At 42.9% G+C, this 17,290-nt stretch overlaps 1 protein-coding gene across 14 annotated transcripts in view; it reads right to left on the bottom strand.

Moving 5' to 3' along the window:
• Positions 1-17,290, bottom strand: part of DPF3 (double PHD fingers 3) — a 189,702-nt gene that overhangs the window by 165,201 nt on the left and 7,211 nt on the right. For 12 of the 14 annotated variants that reach the window (XR_014956017.1, XR_014956014.1, XR_014956015.1 and 9 more), the window contains exon 1: positions 1,778-1,933. Coding sequence is in view for 8 of the 14 variants with exons in the window: in XM_085581975.1 (XP_085438101.1) it covers positions 1,778-1,893 (116 nt within the window). In the remaining 6 variants the exon portion in view is untranslated. Of the gene's footprint in view, positions 1-1,777; positions 1,934-4,510; positions 4,610-4,748; positions 4,765-17,290 lie in introns of those variants that run through there. The other 2 variants (XM_085581980.1, XM_085581981.1) reach the window with 2 other exon arrangements.

Raw genomic sequence — 17,290 nt, 5'->3', positions numbered from 1 at the left:
TCCCGGGAGCTCCCCGCCTCCCTCTCGCCGTCCCCAGGGGCCACCGAGCCCGGGCTTCCCCGCTACCGGCAGCAGCCGCGAACGGCGCACGCATCCGCGGTGCTCCGTGCCCAGGTGCAAAGCCGGGCGGTGCGGCCCCGGGGTGCTCTGCCCGCGGCCGGCGGCCGGGAGGGGCGCGGGGAGAAATCGCTGTCGCCTGCACAAGCGTAAACCTGCCGTCGAACGCGGGGGGAGAAACGCTGCCTCTGCCGCGCGGTTTTCAGAGCGCGTTCAGTCCCTCGGCACCCACCCATGAGGACACTCGGACTGCTTCGATTAACCCCCTGCAACTGCGCTCCCCTCTCCCCGCGGATTTTTATATCCGAGAGGGCGAGTAAATGAAAGCAAAGGTTTTTCTGCCAGGACGGAGCAGGAAAGCTGATAAACATGTCAGCACCCCTTCCCAGCTCGAGGCTTTCCTTTCCCTCTGGATCGCAGAGACACAGCGGCAGAAATCCCTGGAAAAACCTTCAAGTGTTTTTCCAACTCCAGGCGGAGAGACTCGAGCCGGGAAAGAAAAAAAGAAAAAAAAAAGAAAAAAAAAAAAAAAGAAAAAGAAAAAACCTCGCAGCCCTAATTTCATCTCACAAAACTCAAAGGTATAAAAACACCCACTCAGCGCAGCCAGAAAGTGCAAGCGAAGCGTCACCGCCAGGTACTCTGCTTCCCTGCTTCACTAGGAAGAGCGCTGCCCCCGTTAGCAGGGAAGTCGTTTGAAAAAGGTTAAGATAGCTCCGCTCCCCACATACGGTGCCAAATCCCACTCTCCCTAATGCCTTCGGGGATTAGCGGCGTGCGCTGCAGACCACAAGGAAAATAAAGGACGCGATCCAGAAGACGACAACCGGCTCCCGCGGTGCCCCTCAGAAATCAGCCCTAGTTCCAGACCGGGAGCCCCGGAATACCTCCGCAGCAGAAGTACCTGCCCCCTCCCTCTCTCAAGCTGGGGTCAGACCCCGTCCGTACAGCCCTCGGCGGCTTGTGCCCGCTCTCAAGATGGAAACACAATCAACTCTCTTTGCCACTTTGAAAAGCGAAAGCCTGTCATATGCAAAACAGATCTCCGGACTTCCTGCCCAAAATCAGCGACCGGCAGTCCCGAGTCATTCATTTCACCCAAGTCTGCTTCCCTGCCTCGCCTCTCCGCTCCCTCTCCTGCACGGGCGCCGAGGCGCACCGGCAAAGCCCCCGCCGCCCCGCTTTCCGACCGCCCAGCCGAGAAGCGAGGGGGGTCGCTTCGTCAAGACATCCCAACTCCCCAAAGATTTCCCGAGGCAACTCCGAGCCGCGGTGGGAGCGCGGAGGCACCGCGCACCGAGCGCCCCCGCGGGCCGGTCGGTGCCCCGCCGAGCGCGGTGGCGGGGCCAGCCCGCCGGGGCAGCGGGGGCAGGACGCTGTCAAGTGCGCGCACCCCCGCGGGACGCGGCCGCCGCCGACCCCGCGCTGAGCTCCGGGAGCGCCGGGCGGGCTCCCCGCCGCCGCCCCCCGGCCCGACGCCCCCCGCCCCGCGCCCGGTCGCCAATTAACCCAACAATTTTTTCCTCGTTAATTTCGGCGCGAGCCGCGGGGATGTGTTGCACAAAAAAACGAGCGAGCCGCTGAGGCAGAAAGGAGGGCGGTAGGAGGGACCCGCCGAGAGGCTGCCGGCACCCGGCTCCGGCTGGCAGCCGGCGCCGGAAAGGCGCCTTTTTTCATATTTAAACCACGCGGAATATGTACATTTTTGATTCCTACTTACGCTTTCAGGGGGTTGTGAATGACAGTCGCCATTTTGCTACAATGTAACAGAATATTGTGTCTCGGAGTTCTAAAGGTTCGCTCAGGGGAAGCGGCCAGCCAATGGCAGCGCGGCATACCGGCCCGCCAGCCAATGGCGCGGCGGGGGCGGGGCCGGGCGCTGCTAGTTATTAGGGGAGCTGTCAAAGCCCAGAGGTCACTCCCTCTCCCTGGAACTGGCGGCGAGCAGGTCTTAAAGGGGCAGCGCCGCCGCCGAGGCCGCCGCTGCGCCGGGGGCACCCCGGGCTCCAGCGAGGCACTTCCCCGCCGCGCTCCGGCCCCGGCTCGAACGCGCCGCGCCGGGAGAGGGGAAGCCGGGCTCGTTCCTCGTCCCCTCGCACCGCCGCCGCTAGCCCCCGGTTTCCCAGGCGGCTTGCCCCGCTGGGGGAACGAGCCCGCGCTGCCCGCTCGCTCCGCACGCTGCCCGGCAGCGTCCCTCCCGCGCCGCTTCCCTTTCTGCGCGGCCGCGCTCCCCGCAGGTCTCCGTGAGCCGCCGGTTCTGGCAGCGGCTTCAGGGCAGCGCCGCTCCCGCTCCCCCTCCCCCAGGAATTTCCCTCTCCCTGTCAGTCATCCCGGCCCGCAGCCCCTGCGCCCTTACATAACACGCGGCGGCCGGACCGCCCGGCCGGCCCTGCACAGCCCCGCAACTTTCTCCCACAGAGCAACTTCTGGCGCGCCGGGAGCCGGGCCCCGTCTCCGTCCGACACAGGGAGCCGCGAGGGGAAGAGCCCTGACCCGCGTCCCACCGGACATGCAGCCCGGCGGTGAGACAGAAGGCGGAGGCTGGACCCCGGAGCGCGGCAGGGAGCAGCACGCAGAGCCCATTCCTAGGGAGGCGGCGAACTCCAGGAAGCCTGGGTTTACCTGCAACTAATTAAAGGAACTTGCGAATGAATTATGGAGCACGACCCAAGTGATTTAAGAGGTGTCAATCCTGATCTCACTCTCAGATACTGATCTCACTCTCAGAAGTAAACTCACTGAAGTTCACGAAATTGCTCCAGTGTAAATTAGGTGCCAACAAGAGCAGAATCAAACAAGTTTTTTACTTGTCTGATAGCAATGTCAACTTTGTCATCTCATACTTTTCTTCCACTCCCAAAAGCCTCGTTTCCCTTCAGGCATCCTCCATCCTTCTAAAAAACACAAAGAAGCACCACCAAAATCAAGCCTACATCGCCATTCTTTGCATCTATACATTCAGAAGAAACTCAACTAAAGACAATTAAAAGACACTACTGTCAAAGCAGAGGGAAAAGTGAGAAAAACTAGAAAAACATTTTCATTCCCAACTTAATGAATAACAGAATGAAAATAGTGATGTTTGTAAGACATTACCAGAAGTAGAAATAGCAATCTTCCTGGACTGAACTTGAAAAAGTAAAGACAACCAAAATCTCTCTTGCTCAACTACTTTACAAATAAAACTTTCCAATACTAGGGCAAAAGAGAAAAGGAAGAGGAATGGAGAACAGAAAGAGTATGACTGTTACTCACAGTGAAGACAGGTACATAAGTATAATGCAGCGGTTTTCTGTTCATTAAGGATTCATCAGAAGTTTGCAAGAAGTTAAAATTTAGGATCTGTCTAGTGTCCCTCTTTCTGAAACTTTACTTATTCCCGCTACTAGGTCAACTTAGGTACTGTGCCAGGCGTATATCCCTGGAGGGAAGTATCTCTTCCATCAAAGCAATCTAAGCCATTTGGTTACAGGCACTGCTTAGGAGAAATAAGCTTTCTGTCAGCTGGAGAGTTTCCAAGATGCTGAGATCTATCCCAAAACAGTTCTGGGAAGTAATCTTTAAGAACATTTCCATTATCATATTACATTATATTATTTAATATATAGTGGTCCAGGTGACATTGAATGCAACGTCAGACCCTCCCTGCATAGTACCTCTCACTGCTCACAGGAAAAGCTAACCACAAACTGCCAACTTGTCACAAGCACACAGTTGATGTGTGTGCTGCAAAGAAATAAATGGCAAATGGCATAGCATGCACCTGAACTGGTGACCACAGACTAGCAACCTACACCCCATCTCACTAATACGAGGATTTCTGGTTTGACTTTTCTTGTTGCTGTGATATTTGCTTGATGGCAAACACTTGAGTACTTCCTGTAGGATGGGCAATATTCACTTGTGGGATAATGATTTTGCTTCACATATAAGAAAAAAACAGCCTAGGACCATATCACACTGCAGAACAGGAGATAGATTTGTGTTACTGAGAGAAGGTACGAAAATCTGACCAAGCTCTAGAAAGCCCTGAGATTTTCTAATGCAAACTCGTGACATTTTCAAATAATTAAGAAACCCTGTTTGAGGTCATGTTTAGAAGTTTAATGAGTCCCTCTGGTCCTATATTGTTGGATATATAGGCCCATTCCTGCTCTGCAGGCCATGAGCTCTTGGTACAGCTTGGCAGGGAGTGTATTGCAAAAACGGGATGAAGCCATACAGGCTTCCCTGGCTGCTCCTGTTATTCAGACGTTGGGCTTTTATCAGCTACCAGCAAAAGCAACAAACAGTGAGAACAGGCACAGATGACCTTGGATTGTTGATAGCCCTTTTCCCAGGCAGACCCCACATTCCTGGCTAAGAGAGCCAGTCAACAGCACTGCCTCACTCAAAGGAATCTCCAGGACACCCAAGGACAGAGCTGCCATATCAGAGCAGTGGGAAGTCTCACCTGCAGTAATGAAGAGATCAGGCTTTGCTCACACGTCCATATAATTTGCCCACAGTGTTTTTCATGCAGAATCCCACAACAGTTAGGTTACCATTTTAGCTGAAAGAAAAAGCACAGAGCACTGATGGGCATTTTGCTTGTAATGAACTACAGAACTTGTTTACATGTTCACTGTTTGCAAGCAGGGGGAACATCACAAACCTGTATTAATAAAAATTTCATGCCACATCATAGTTACCTGCATTTTTACATATACACCAGTCCATCATTGGTAGGTTATTAGATTAATTTTTCTTCTGATTTTAATGTACCATAAGTCACTAATCAGTAATGCTACTGTTGTTTTACATCCTGAAAGACCAACAAAGTTGAGACACACTCAGTTACGTATACACTAAATCACAACTTCAGGATTTTTACATTTGTACTTAGTTACTGTTAGTTTTATTCACACTCACCTGAAACATAGCAAGGAGGCTGCAAGAAAGTATAAATAATTTAAAAGTATATGGCATAAAAAGCCCTGGGTGGGCATATTCTTAACGAGAGCTTGCCAAATGTTTGGACAGCCAGCACATAAATTTTGAAAAAGGTAAGTTTTGACACAAATCTATTGGGGTAACATCTGTAGCATTAACACAAGGCCTGAGCATGCTGCATCTATAGGGTCAGAGTGAGCAGGGCTTTAGAAGGGAGTCCACCACCTCACCTCCAGCCCCTCATACAGAACTGTAGCTTGTCTCTACTCAAGAAGAAGAAACACAGTGTCATATCTTCTCAGTGTATTGGTAAGTGTGATGCCTCTGTTTCAAACATTTTTACTATTTACATAACCCTGAAAAGCTTTATTTTAGCTGACAATATTTCAAACTTTGAAAGAATTTTTACCTTGTACTTATTATCTTCTGCTTTCTGTTTTATCTTGTTAAGTTTTAACGTAGAGTTGCTGCTTTCTGGAGGGAAAGAAAGTTAGGTTCTTATCGTATATTCCTCAACTCTTGTGAATTGGAAAGTGAAACAAACTAGACACCAACATTAAAAGCCACAAATCTAATTTTGCTGTGGAAGGAAACAAAGAACAGAGCTGAAAAAAAGTGGTTTCTGGTAGATTAGCAACTGTTAAATATTCTCAGGTATTTCTAGTGATTTATAATTTTCTTTTGTTAATATATATTAATATTCAAAGTATCAGAATCATATAGGTCTAAATAAGATAGTGTGCTATAATGTAGCTTGTTACAGCAAAACAGGGCCCCACATGCACAGATATCCTGCAAGAGATTTGAAGCCTTAACCCCTTTTTATTTATTAAAGCTGTGCAGGCATCTCTCATACACTGTTTCTTGTCAGCCCTCCTCCTCCCTTTCTTTGATCTTTACCAATAGTTGCTTAGCTGAAAAAGGAGGAAAAGATATCAGAGTGTCAGTGTTACAGACTCAACACCAGCCTTCTACAGACACATTCCCAAAAAAATTACATAGTCAGCATAACAAAGATAACTATGGAGCTATACTGTGTAAAAACTGGCACCAACAATTCATTCTTCACAACTTTGGGAATTGTATCCATGAAAGGGACCTCAAATTTTTAGCTTTTTTCTTAAGCAAAATTTCCCCTCTAAACTTATAGCAACAAATCTTGGACATCTTTAGTGTATCTTGATTTCAGGCCTGATTCTGTTATCCAGTTTTCTTTATTGTATGCACTGTTCAGTTTTTAATTACTTGCATGCTGATGTCTGGACTCAAACCCACTATTTTTTAATGGGATATTCTGATAAAATACATTTTAACACTAAAGAGGAGTCTCTAGTAGTAAGATGTACATGGAGGCCTCAATCTGAAGCTTTCAAAAATTTGGGGAGACAGAAGTTCCCAGAGCCTGGCTCAAGTCTGTCCCTAGTTTAATAAACTATTCAAAATCTGTTTAGTGTGGCTGCCAGAAGAGTCTTTGTCATGCATTGTTTTTAAATTTCCCCAACAATAGAAAATAATGTTATGAACAAGCTGCTTCAAAAGGACAGTACAAGTCTTTCTGGTAGCCACTGCAAACCCACAGTAACAGTAGGAAAAGGAACCTAATAAAACAGACACATCCTCTGAAGAACACACATTCAGCAACTATGGTTGCCCTGTCCTTCAGGGGAGTCATTGGTAAAATTTAGATGGGACAAAACTGAATTCCCATCAAAAAGCACATGATAGAAAGCACCTAAGAACAACTTGTCAAAGTTTATTATGAAATTTCAACAGAGACACAGGTCTGTCTGCCTTATTTCTTGAGAAACTAGTTTGGGAAAAATAAAAAACAAAAGGAAAAAATAATACAGGAAAATAAAATAATAAAGAAAAAAAAGAATAAATTAAAAATTAAAGAAAAAAGAAAAGGTGAACACTTTGGGAGTCCTTTTCAGTCTTTCCTTCATTAAAGATAGGAAAAATTTTTTTTACATTACATCCATCTACAGAGGTGGTACCTTGATGCATCTGAAATATTGCTGTCTCCATCCTCTTATTCCCAGTACAAAGGTGAACGTGATTTTCAAAGGTGACTTAATCTTTGGAGGGAGCAGGTGGTATAGACTAGGGAACAATCAATAGACGATCTGTCTGCTCCTAGAAAAGTTCCTCATTGCTACTCTGAATGGAGTTCAGGGATACTGTCTGCCTATGATTTCAACCACCTTTAAACAAAAACTTCAAATGTGGTCCCAAAGGTGGTGCAACAAGACTTCCTCTTGCCCATGATGAGAAAACAGAATGTAATATCCAGCTAATCAACCTTATCTCTTATAAGCCCAGAGCACATGATATAATTATGATTCTAAGACAGGTTTAACATTTGGATTGAGCATAATGGATAGCACCCTACCTGAGAAAATTAACAGCTGAAAAAAACAAACTGCCACACTCATCCAAAGAAAGTGCTAACTTTGAATCTGCTGCTGATTTGAACTTTCCTTCCTTACTGATGACACCACCTCATAGAAAGGAATGAATATTTTGCTGTGATTATCTGCTTACTCCACTATGATGATTTTTTTAATAGAGTAGGCAGAAGTGAGCTGTCCAGACAGTTTAAATGTAATGACTGCAATTGTTTTCTTTCAGTATTCAAGCTTTCTTGTTTACAAAGTGAATTTTGGTCTTTGGAACAAACACTATGATAAGTAGGCTGCTTTTGTAGCACGTGCAGGAGTTATACAGCTAACAACAAAACCAGTCTTTTTAACTACATGGAAAATTAGATTCAGCATGAAAATATCTCACCTGGTAATGTTTTTTTTTTTTAGTTCAACATTATTTGTGAAACGCTTTTAATTTCAAGGGGTTTTTAAAATAATTTTCATAACACCTTTAATGTGTTCACCCCCTCTTTTTACAAAAGAATTATAGTATTGCATTCTTTATTTTTTTTCTTTCCTTGTATTTTGTTGCATTATTTCCAAAACAATCTGTAACTTAAAATATTTTTCACTTTGTAAAAATTTAAAGTAAGAAAAAGAAACTCTGATGGGGTGGTTGCACTGAAAAGAAAAACATCCACACAAACAGCAGTTTAGAATTAGTGAGGGGGTAAGAAGGCACTAGTTCATTTTATTGCATCGATTGGCCAAAAACCAGAGGAAAATGGTAGTAAGGGGGAAATAAGATTATTTTAGCTATGTCTTAAATCCTGTTAAACAGAAACAGTTTCAAAAGTGTCACAAAACTGTTCTTCCATTTCCCATCCAACTTTACCTTGGTATAGGGGAGAAACAACAGAAAGTTGAGGATTGACCTGCCTAAAATACCAGTTTAGGTCAACTTTAAAAGTTGATGACGACAAATTTCAGTGAACAAACACAGTACTGGTATAACATAAAATGATCCTGGGAATCCATCAGTCTATTATTGCAGTCAATGTCACAATGAAGCCAGCCCAAAAGTCTCTCCAACTGGACCCTGTGGAAGTAATCTGATATAAACTTCCCCAAGCCAACCAGGATCTCAGATCAGGATTCAGAATAATTTTATTGATACCTTTTAACCAAGATAACCACATTGGTAACATCCTTTACATAAAGCCAGCACTGCCACAGGCAGTGTGTTATTTGTTGGGCTTTTTTTGTTTGTTCTTGTTTTTTAAGCAAAGGTAGATCAGCTTTGCTGTCAGGACACCTTCTTCAAATGCAGTAGCCACGTCTCCAACAGGAAGATCTGCCACACAAGTCTTGCTCCAGCCACTCTCCTCACACATCTAAGCCCTTGTGTCAAGTCTTCTACTTGCTCAGGCTTCTACTAGAGTTGACAGGCCTTTGCTGACACTAGGACTCTGTGCTGCCTCAGCAGAGAGCACCTAAGAAGAACTTGTCAAAGTTTATTACAAAATACCAAGTGACAAAAAAAGATGATGGGATACTGCTTGATGCAAGGCCCAGACTTTTACTCCCACTGATGATGCTTATTAGGCTGTTTCTAAGACTATCCTGTGGAATCTTTGTGCCATGTTAAGAAAGCCTCCTAGTGCAGGATTTACAAGGCATCTATATAGACATGGGGACAGATTCTCATCTTTCATGTATATTATTGATATGGGCCAGTTTCCAGTGTGCCCAGATAGGCTATAGAGGCCCCAACTTTCTACCCAGTATGCCCACAAACTATACATTCTTTCCCTCACAGTGCCACAAGCAGCACTCACAGATATATATTTAACCCATCTTCAGATCCCAGGCTGACAGGATTCCTACCCAAGGATTCCTACCCAAGAGTGGAATACAAGTCTAAACACAACATCATCACATAAAACTCCATCAGGCCAACTGTGCCATATGCAGAAAATTCAAGTTCCCTGCTTCACTATTCCTTCCAGTGCCTGCTTTTGATGGGGCTTTTCTTGTTTGTTTTAAAGGTTAACAGCCAGTTAGGAGTATGCCAGTCTGTACATTTGAGAAAAGAAGGCACAAGCATCTTCAGCATCAGAAAAATAACCCAAAGAAACCTGCAAAAGGAAACCTTTCAGCACTTTGAGTATTTTCACACCTGTCATGCCCAGGAATGATCAAGCACTACAGTTTTTAAACTGGCCAAAACTTTGTAATGCTGAAGCTTCATGTAAGATCAGTCAACTACTAAGAACAGCATCTTACATATGGTGAATTCTGCACTCCCATGCAAAACCCAAAGAGTTTGCCAATCTCACCCATAGCAGAATGTTTCCTTTAATCTGGTGTTGATGGCTAAAGTCCTTATGAAATACTATTTAAAAGCACTAGAACAAGTCTGATAGAATAAAAACATATACAAAGAATACTGCCAATGGTCCAGCTTGCAGAAAGTAGAACAGCTTACCAAATTATTTTCTTAGGGAGGATTCTCCCTGCTTGGCTCCTGCAAGCATCAGCTTCTCACTACAAAATGCAAGCAGTGGGAATCCAGCTTTCAGGAACCCTGTGCAACCAACAGCCACAAAATAAAGCCTTATGATTGATTACCCAGGTTATGACACTTCAGAAATGGTATAGCAGGCATAACTGACCTGCAATCTTTTCCACTCCCCTTTGGCGCTGCAACAGCTTCTTATTCTTTCCAAGCCATTGGCTAGTTCTTCTCCAAGTTCTTTTTATTAAAACCTTTTATCTCCCCACACAGCAACAATTTCTCCTAGCAATCACGACCATCCACTCTCATCACTCTTCTAGACAGAGGCATTGGCCAAATCCACTTTGGGAGAAGGGGAAGGATAACACAAACAGTCTGAGTTGTACTTGCATTTGTTATGGGAGAGGTGCTTATTGCTTAAGACCACATTCATAATCAGACAAGCAATGGTTTCCCTTACTCTATTTATATAATTGGAATAATTCACTAGCTAACACTTTTCCCAGCTCAATGCATGCCAACCTCCTGAAATGAATTCAAACTTCTGGAGCATGGAGGTTACATAACAAGGGTCAGTATGCAAAGCCTAGTGCCAGAGATATGCAGCTGTTTCCCTCACTCACACTCCCTCCTTCTGATTATTGAACATGAGAATCCCAGTTGTATTCTAGATACAAATGCAAGCATGTTATATTCCAAAGCTGGGAGCTATTCCAAACTGGACTGCTGGGGACATCCAAGTTTAGCCTCCTTGTTAGCATAGCATCCAGAATGCTGGAACCATAGGCATTCATTTCAAAGTTGCTGTATATTTAATTTTCTCTCGCTCACCCCAATACATACTCCAACCCACCAGCAAAAGCTCTGTTTCCCGTTGAATTCTTACAAAAATATCTTAAAACATCTGCTTAAAGGCTTGTGGAAATCCTATACCAATTTCAAAAATCTTATCAAGAAAAGTTAACCCTGGTTCAGCTAAACACCAAGACATTTGTGTACACATAATCATTGATACTATTCATTTGCTAGAGGTGAGCAATACTTCTAAATACCTTATGGAAACAAGCCTGGGAAGAGAAGTCACACAGGTATTAGACAGGACTGGAAAATAATTAGGAAGCAATGGCTGCTGAGACTCGGATATTACAAATAAATGATCTAGATTCAGAGGGTTACATGACTAATGCCAAGTCACTAAGTCTAAGAGCCCATAACAATAGGACACTTTGGAAAAGCAGAGTGGAGTATTTTAGAGTGCTGCAATATAGCTGTGTAAGCCTCAACTCACATAGTCTAAATTCCTTATGGGTCCCTGTGTCTAGTGTTTCCTATTAGGTAACTCTGGGAGTTATTGGATTCAGGGGCCTAGGCTTAGTCTCCTTAAGGCTGAACTTTTGGGCTACAGATGTTAAAAACAAACAGAAAAATCCCTGCCAGTCAGGTTCTGTTCCCATTTCCACTATGCAATTCTAACCTAAAGGCTTGGTTCTGCCATAGTCGCTTTCAACAGGAGGAAGGGCTGTCCAACATTGTCATTATCAAGTCCAGTTTCTTCTGCCAGTAAGATTTATTCTGCATTTATAGAGGTGTAAACTAAAGCAGAACATCATCTGTGCTTATATAGAGTATTTAAAACATGTATGTTTCTATTCAGAGCTGTGCAAATTTTCATATACTGTTCTCAAAGTCAGCCCAGAGGAGAAAGTGGTACTATCTAACATCAGCATCAAGAGTTGTGACCTGAAAAGAATCAGCATTTCTGTAAACCCATTTGTGCAGAATTGGGCCTAGATACAGTCCTTTGTTATGAAAGAACGGTCTTAATAAAAATAAAAAGATAGTTTAAAGAAAACCAGCTAAGAGCAATGTGCATGCAATTCTGTCGTGCTACACAGCCATTGCTTAATTTATCTGTTAACTCCCCAAACACACAATACGATACTGCGGGTGTGTCCGAATTAAGCCTCCATGTGTACTAGGTGCGGTGAGTACCACTGGGCGTGAGGCGTTCGAGGTCTCAGCAAACCCTGCGCGGCACATTCCTGCCTCTCTGCCCTGCTGCTCCCGGTGCGCTCCGCCCGCGCAGCGCTCCCGCCCGGCGCACCTGGGCCCGGCCCCGCGGCGCCCCCGCCCGGCACTGCCGCGGGCGCCTCCAGAGAACTTCCAGCATTCCGGCAGTTGCAGCGTTTCCAGCTGCGAGAGTGAAGGAAGTGCCTTAAATTTAGCAGTCATAAGGTCCGGTGACTCTACGGCTCCATGGCCTCGAAGTTCTGACGACTCGATTAATTTGGTGCCAGGTATTTGGCGTTACAAATTTTCTGTAGAAAACACGCACAAACGGACTGAGTCATGAACAGCTAGCATCAGAAAGCTGCTGGGATGCAGCAACCAAACACTCCTATGGATTGCACCTGGATTTCTGCAGTATTTGTTCCTCATCTGGAAGTCACACTTGCAGCAGGTAGCGGAGGGGAAGACCAGTGCCCTTCTGCTGAGTGCACTTCTCTGCTAAAGTATAAGGGCAGTAGGGCAGTGGGAAAAAAGTATTCAGTTGATTCAGTTTCCAGTTGCTGGAATGAATTATAATGTAATCCAGACAAAGGAACGGAATTAAGGCTTCTAAAAACCTGTGTTCTGGCATCTCCTAATTTTTTTTTTTTTGGGGGGGTGGGGTAAGGTGGACTAGACTTTGACACCATTATACTATTTCTGTTTTCTAATATGTTGTGTATATATACTATCATAGCTATATATAGCTATGATGGAGCATTGTGTACCATTCTGCTTTTCCGCAGAACCCTAAATACATGTCCTAGCACTAGGACAAGAGGTTACACCTCAAGACTATTCTTTTTACATACACACACACACATACACACAATCCCTCTCCAGCATTTGGGCATGCACACACAAGCACAGACTATCAATTAACCTTTGAAATCATGCTGGAAGCCTTGGGACAATCTCAAAATTACATCTGAGAATAACTAAAAAAAAAAAAAATCAGTGGTATATACACAAAATTATTAGTTACTTTCACTTTGCTTTACTGGTACAGAGATGCTCCTTTAAAGCCATTTTTTGAAGTGTTTTACCTGCTTTTTCTCTGTTCATTTGAAATCATAGTTCTGTTTGTAACACTTCTATTATTCATACAGCAGCCAAGTCTGACTTTACAGGGATGATGATGATGCTTCAGGTGAAAAATAAAACAAAAGGATCAGAGGAACACCTACACATAAGGTAGTGTTCTCATGCAAAAATTTTTAGTCAGGAACAATCAGGTAAGAGAAGGATGAAAAATATAGAAGATGTAAATAAAGCTTAGTATTTTTCACCATACGATGATCTTTAAAGACTAACAACATGTATTTGGGGTCACCTAGAATTTATAGTACATGTCCCAAATAACATGTCACTTTAGTTAGAGCCTATAGAGCCAAGGAAGCCTACAAGACATATATTTAAGTCTTAAATCACAAGGAAGTCAGTTACAGTATTTAAACTGACTTTTCACAAATGCAAGTGTGTCATTCATTTTCTAATACCCTAAAAAAGCCAAAACCAATAATATCATCCAGTGGAAACCCTTTACAAAACCAAACTTATGCTTACAAGATCAGATATTTCTTATTTTAAGAAATTTTAACTTAATATATTATACCACTGGTTTCAGTCATCAAAGTAGTTTCAAGCTTATTATGGAAAGATTATTTCCTTAAACCAGAAAAAGTGACACATCAACACTTCATGTTTTTCTTTTTTCCTCCAGACTACAAAAAACCCACCCAAACTTTCTCCAAGAATAAAGATAAACAAAAATAAATATTTACCCCGAGCAATTGTCTGCAGGGGAAAAAAACTTCAGCTGCCTCCCACTTAACCCAACTTCAGCTGAAGAGGGAAGGTTGAAGGACAGCCCTATGAAAAGGACACTGCGGTGAAACAATTTGTCACTGGCCTCGGCATTAAGTCACCTGGTACTTCTCTCTAGCATTTTGGAAACTGGCCAGGATACTTCTGCTGTCACACTAATACAGAAAAAAATCCTTTTTTTCCACTCAACCCTCCCAACCCTTCCCACCTCAGCCAGCCAGTGGCTGGTGACAGAGTAGGATGACATCTACCTACCATCCAGGCTGACAAGAACCCAGTGACAGTAACCAACCCAGGCCACTATCCCTGTTTCAGGAAAGGAACATGCATGCAAAAACTCTCCTACAGGTGGTATAACAGGTTGAAACAAAATGCAGTGAAAAGACCAAATAAATGAAGACTTGCAATGTGTCCATTAACATCAGGAGTATTAAAGGACATTGTCAAGTTACTACACCCAAAACTAAGACAGTGCCTGATTCACCTCTCAGATTAGTTTAGGTACTCACATCACAAGTCTGACCCAGAATATTTATAAATTAACAAAAATTGTAACATGCATATTATTTTGACACTTTAAGTCAGTAGGTTTGCTTTGGCTCAGCAAAATGAGCTGCAGTGGTGTGTTTTGTGCCTCTCAGGAGACTCGGTGTTCTTAGATAAGAAACCTCTAAATGCTACTCCAGGATTTAGCACCTAATCCACATTTCATAAAAATAATTCTAGAGAATGAAATAGGCTTTGCATCAGATCTATCAGGGTGTGTCTTCCTCCTCCATGGCCAGTCTTGCCTACTTGCTACCTATACCATGACACACAGCAAAACTGTGGCTGCATCTTGTTTGGCTGGCCAGAGGAGAAAGCTGGGCCAGTTTACCCCAGCAAACTCCACAGGCAAGTGTCCCACTTCCTGTAACCTTCAGAGATGCAAAGCTGCACAAAACTCGACTCAAGAGAAGAGTGGCTGGGCCATCCAACAGGATTTTCTGTCTTAGACACTGTTCCATGCAGGTGTAGAAGTGTCACTTATGCATCCAGAGGTTTACTCTGACCTACCCTTCCAATGGTGCTGTCATCCTAAAATTGTCACACAAACACAACATAAATATCAGGCATATCTCTGAACTCAGAAAACAGAAGCAAAACCAGCTGGTTTCAGAAACCAGCACAGCTTGTTAATAATGTTTTAAGTAATACTACAGAGGTGACTTTAAACTGGAACTTTTATGAATTCATTCTTCCTAATGGATAGGATGAATTTAACACGTTAAGACTAGTACAGCTTAGATAAAAGAATATCTGTATTCTAATTGCTTATATCCTTAGATTGTATCTACTGTAGCTCCACTTAATAGAATGTATTCATGGCACACATTCAGGGAGCAATCAGAAAGATGTGCATTTCTTCTATGCCACTCCTTGCACACTGCAGCTTACTACAGGCCAGCAGCACAAGAGACCACCAGATTCTGCAGCATTAGCTAAGCCTGAATAAATTATTTTTAACTGCAACTACCAAGCTCTTATCCTCTTTAGAGACAGACACATTCTTTGTGTATGTGCTGCATACAAAAATTTTAATAACATCTCTTCCAGTCCCTGCAGCATTGCTTGCCACTACCAGCAACAGGCAGAAAGAAATCAGGGCCACTTAGTAACCCCTTTCCAGTGAGATTTTTCTTTTCATCAAACTATTTTACAATAACTCAGAAAGTCAGTAACCATTTCCTTTCAGCCACATTCCATTTCTAGTGTATTCCAAGTTATTTCATCACCACTAGAATTGGGAAACTAGGAGTGATGGATTTTTCCTTAAATTCCCCCCTAAAGCAAGCTCCCTTCAGTCTACCTACTGAAAGGGCATTGTGAGGTAGCAGACAGTTTCAGTGATTATTTTCAACTAATCTGCAGAGAAGCTTTGGAACTAAACTTTATTCTTCCTACATAACTGATCTCAGAAAGAGTAATCTTTCCTTTTTTTTTTGTTTGTTTGTTTTTGTTTTTTTGTTTTGTTTTTGTTTTGGAGATTTTCAAAATATGAGGGGAAGAGGCAGAGGGAAATGAAAAACTGATTCATAAGACATAAAATGGCAGCTAAAATGGTGACAAATTGACATATTTTAAAAAGTCCTAACACTGCATGTACACCTTCAGCCTCTGAATTACTTATTGCCAGTCAAGAACAAGATCTTGGGATATAACCAGGAATTATTTGAGAGCAGCTCACTATTGAACCACAAGTCAAAGACGACACACTCTGGGCATTGTGCCACAGCACAGGAATCTATAATGTGCTTAATTTCTCAATACTTTGTACTGTTTGTTAGAGATAAAAAAGGTAGAAATAAGGATAACCAGAATGCTCAAAAGGCATAGAATAATTTCTGTACCATCAGTTTCTACAACCAAAAATAAGAATAACTGTCCAGCTATTTGTCCAATATAGGCTTTTTTATCCACCTGTTATGGCCTATTCCCATATCACAACCTTTACTACTAGAATAATTGCTTTAGTGAATGTGCCCCACAGAATTCTATCCAACAAAATTATGCTATGTAGGTCAAAAAGAATGTCAAAACAAAATACAGGTGACTATCCAACTATTTTCACTTATTTCTTAAATCTCCTTTTTTTTTTTTTTTTTTTTTTTTGAGAGAGAGAGAGAGAGAAACATATCAAAATAGTCTTTAAATGATCCTCCCTCATTTCACAGGGTTGATGACTGCATGAATGTATGCAACTGTCTACAAGGAAGGTTGCTAATCACCTGTATTCCTTCCAAAATAAATTTTTAGTGGATATGCTCCTCAAGTAGAAGTACTTCTCTACTGGACACAGTATACATGCAGAACCAGCAACATTGTACAAAGGCATTAATCTGCTCTTCCAATTTTATCCAGAACACAGGGAAGCAATTTTATTTCACTGATTTATCAATGTACAAGGTTCACCCTGTATGTTACTTCTAAGAAGTTCCCCTAGACTTTGAGCTTTCATACAACTCAGTGATAATCTGTACTTCCCTTTTCTTCCACACTTCTGAAACAATTTGTTTCAGAAGTGCTGTTTTCAGCTGTTCTGAAACATCATTCTGAACAAAGATAAAATATGTTTAAGTACTCAAAATGAGGATGCTCTACCAGCTGATGCAATCATACTTAGCCTTAGGAAAGCAGCCATTTTCTATAAAGAAAATAAGAAAACACTATTAATCAACTTCCACTGAGTTTTTACCCAGGTAAGAGGAAAAAAAAAACCAACAAAACAAAACAAAAAAAAAAAAAAAAAACAAACAAACAAAAAAAAAAAACAACAAACCAAAACCTACATATCACACACAATTAAATCTTGTTGGGTAATTAACACAGATCAAACCCTGTGGCCAGGTAGTCTCTTAAGGGCCCTGGAAGCTCTTAACCATTTTCATATAGAGTTCTGTCCTCCTTCCTGTTTTAGGACAGAATTTATATGATCCTACAGCCAGTTACTTACCTATTCTTTTTTTTTGGGACCTTCAGAGTTTTTCCTCCTCCCAGTTAG

The sequence above is a fragment of the Lonchura striata genome, chromosome 5, assembly GCF_050655825.1.
Source record: "Lonchura striata isolate lonStrDom1 chromosome 5, ASM5065582v1, whole genome shotgun sequence".
In the NCBI taxonomy this organism is placed as follows: domain Eukaryota; kingdom Metazoa; phylum Chordata; class Aves; order Passeriformes; family Estrildidae; genus Lonchura; species Lonchura striata.
Note: the sequence above shows the minus strand (reverse complement) of the source record. Positions and strands in the feature narration are given on the sequence as shown.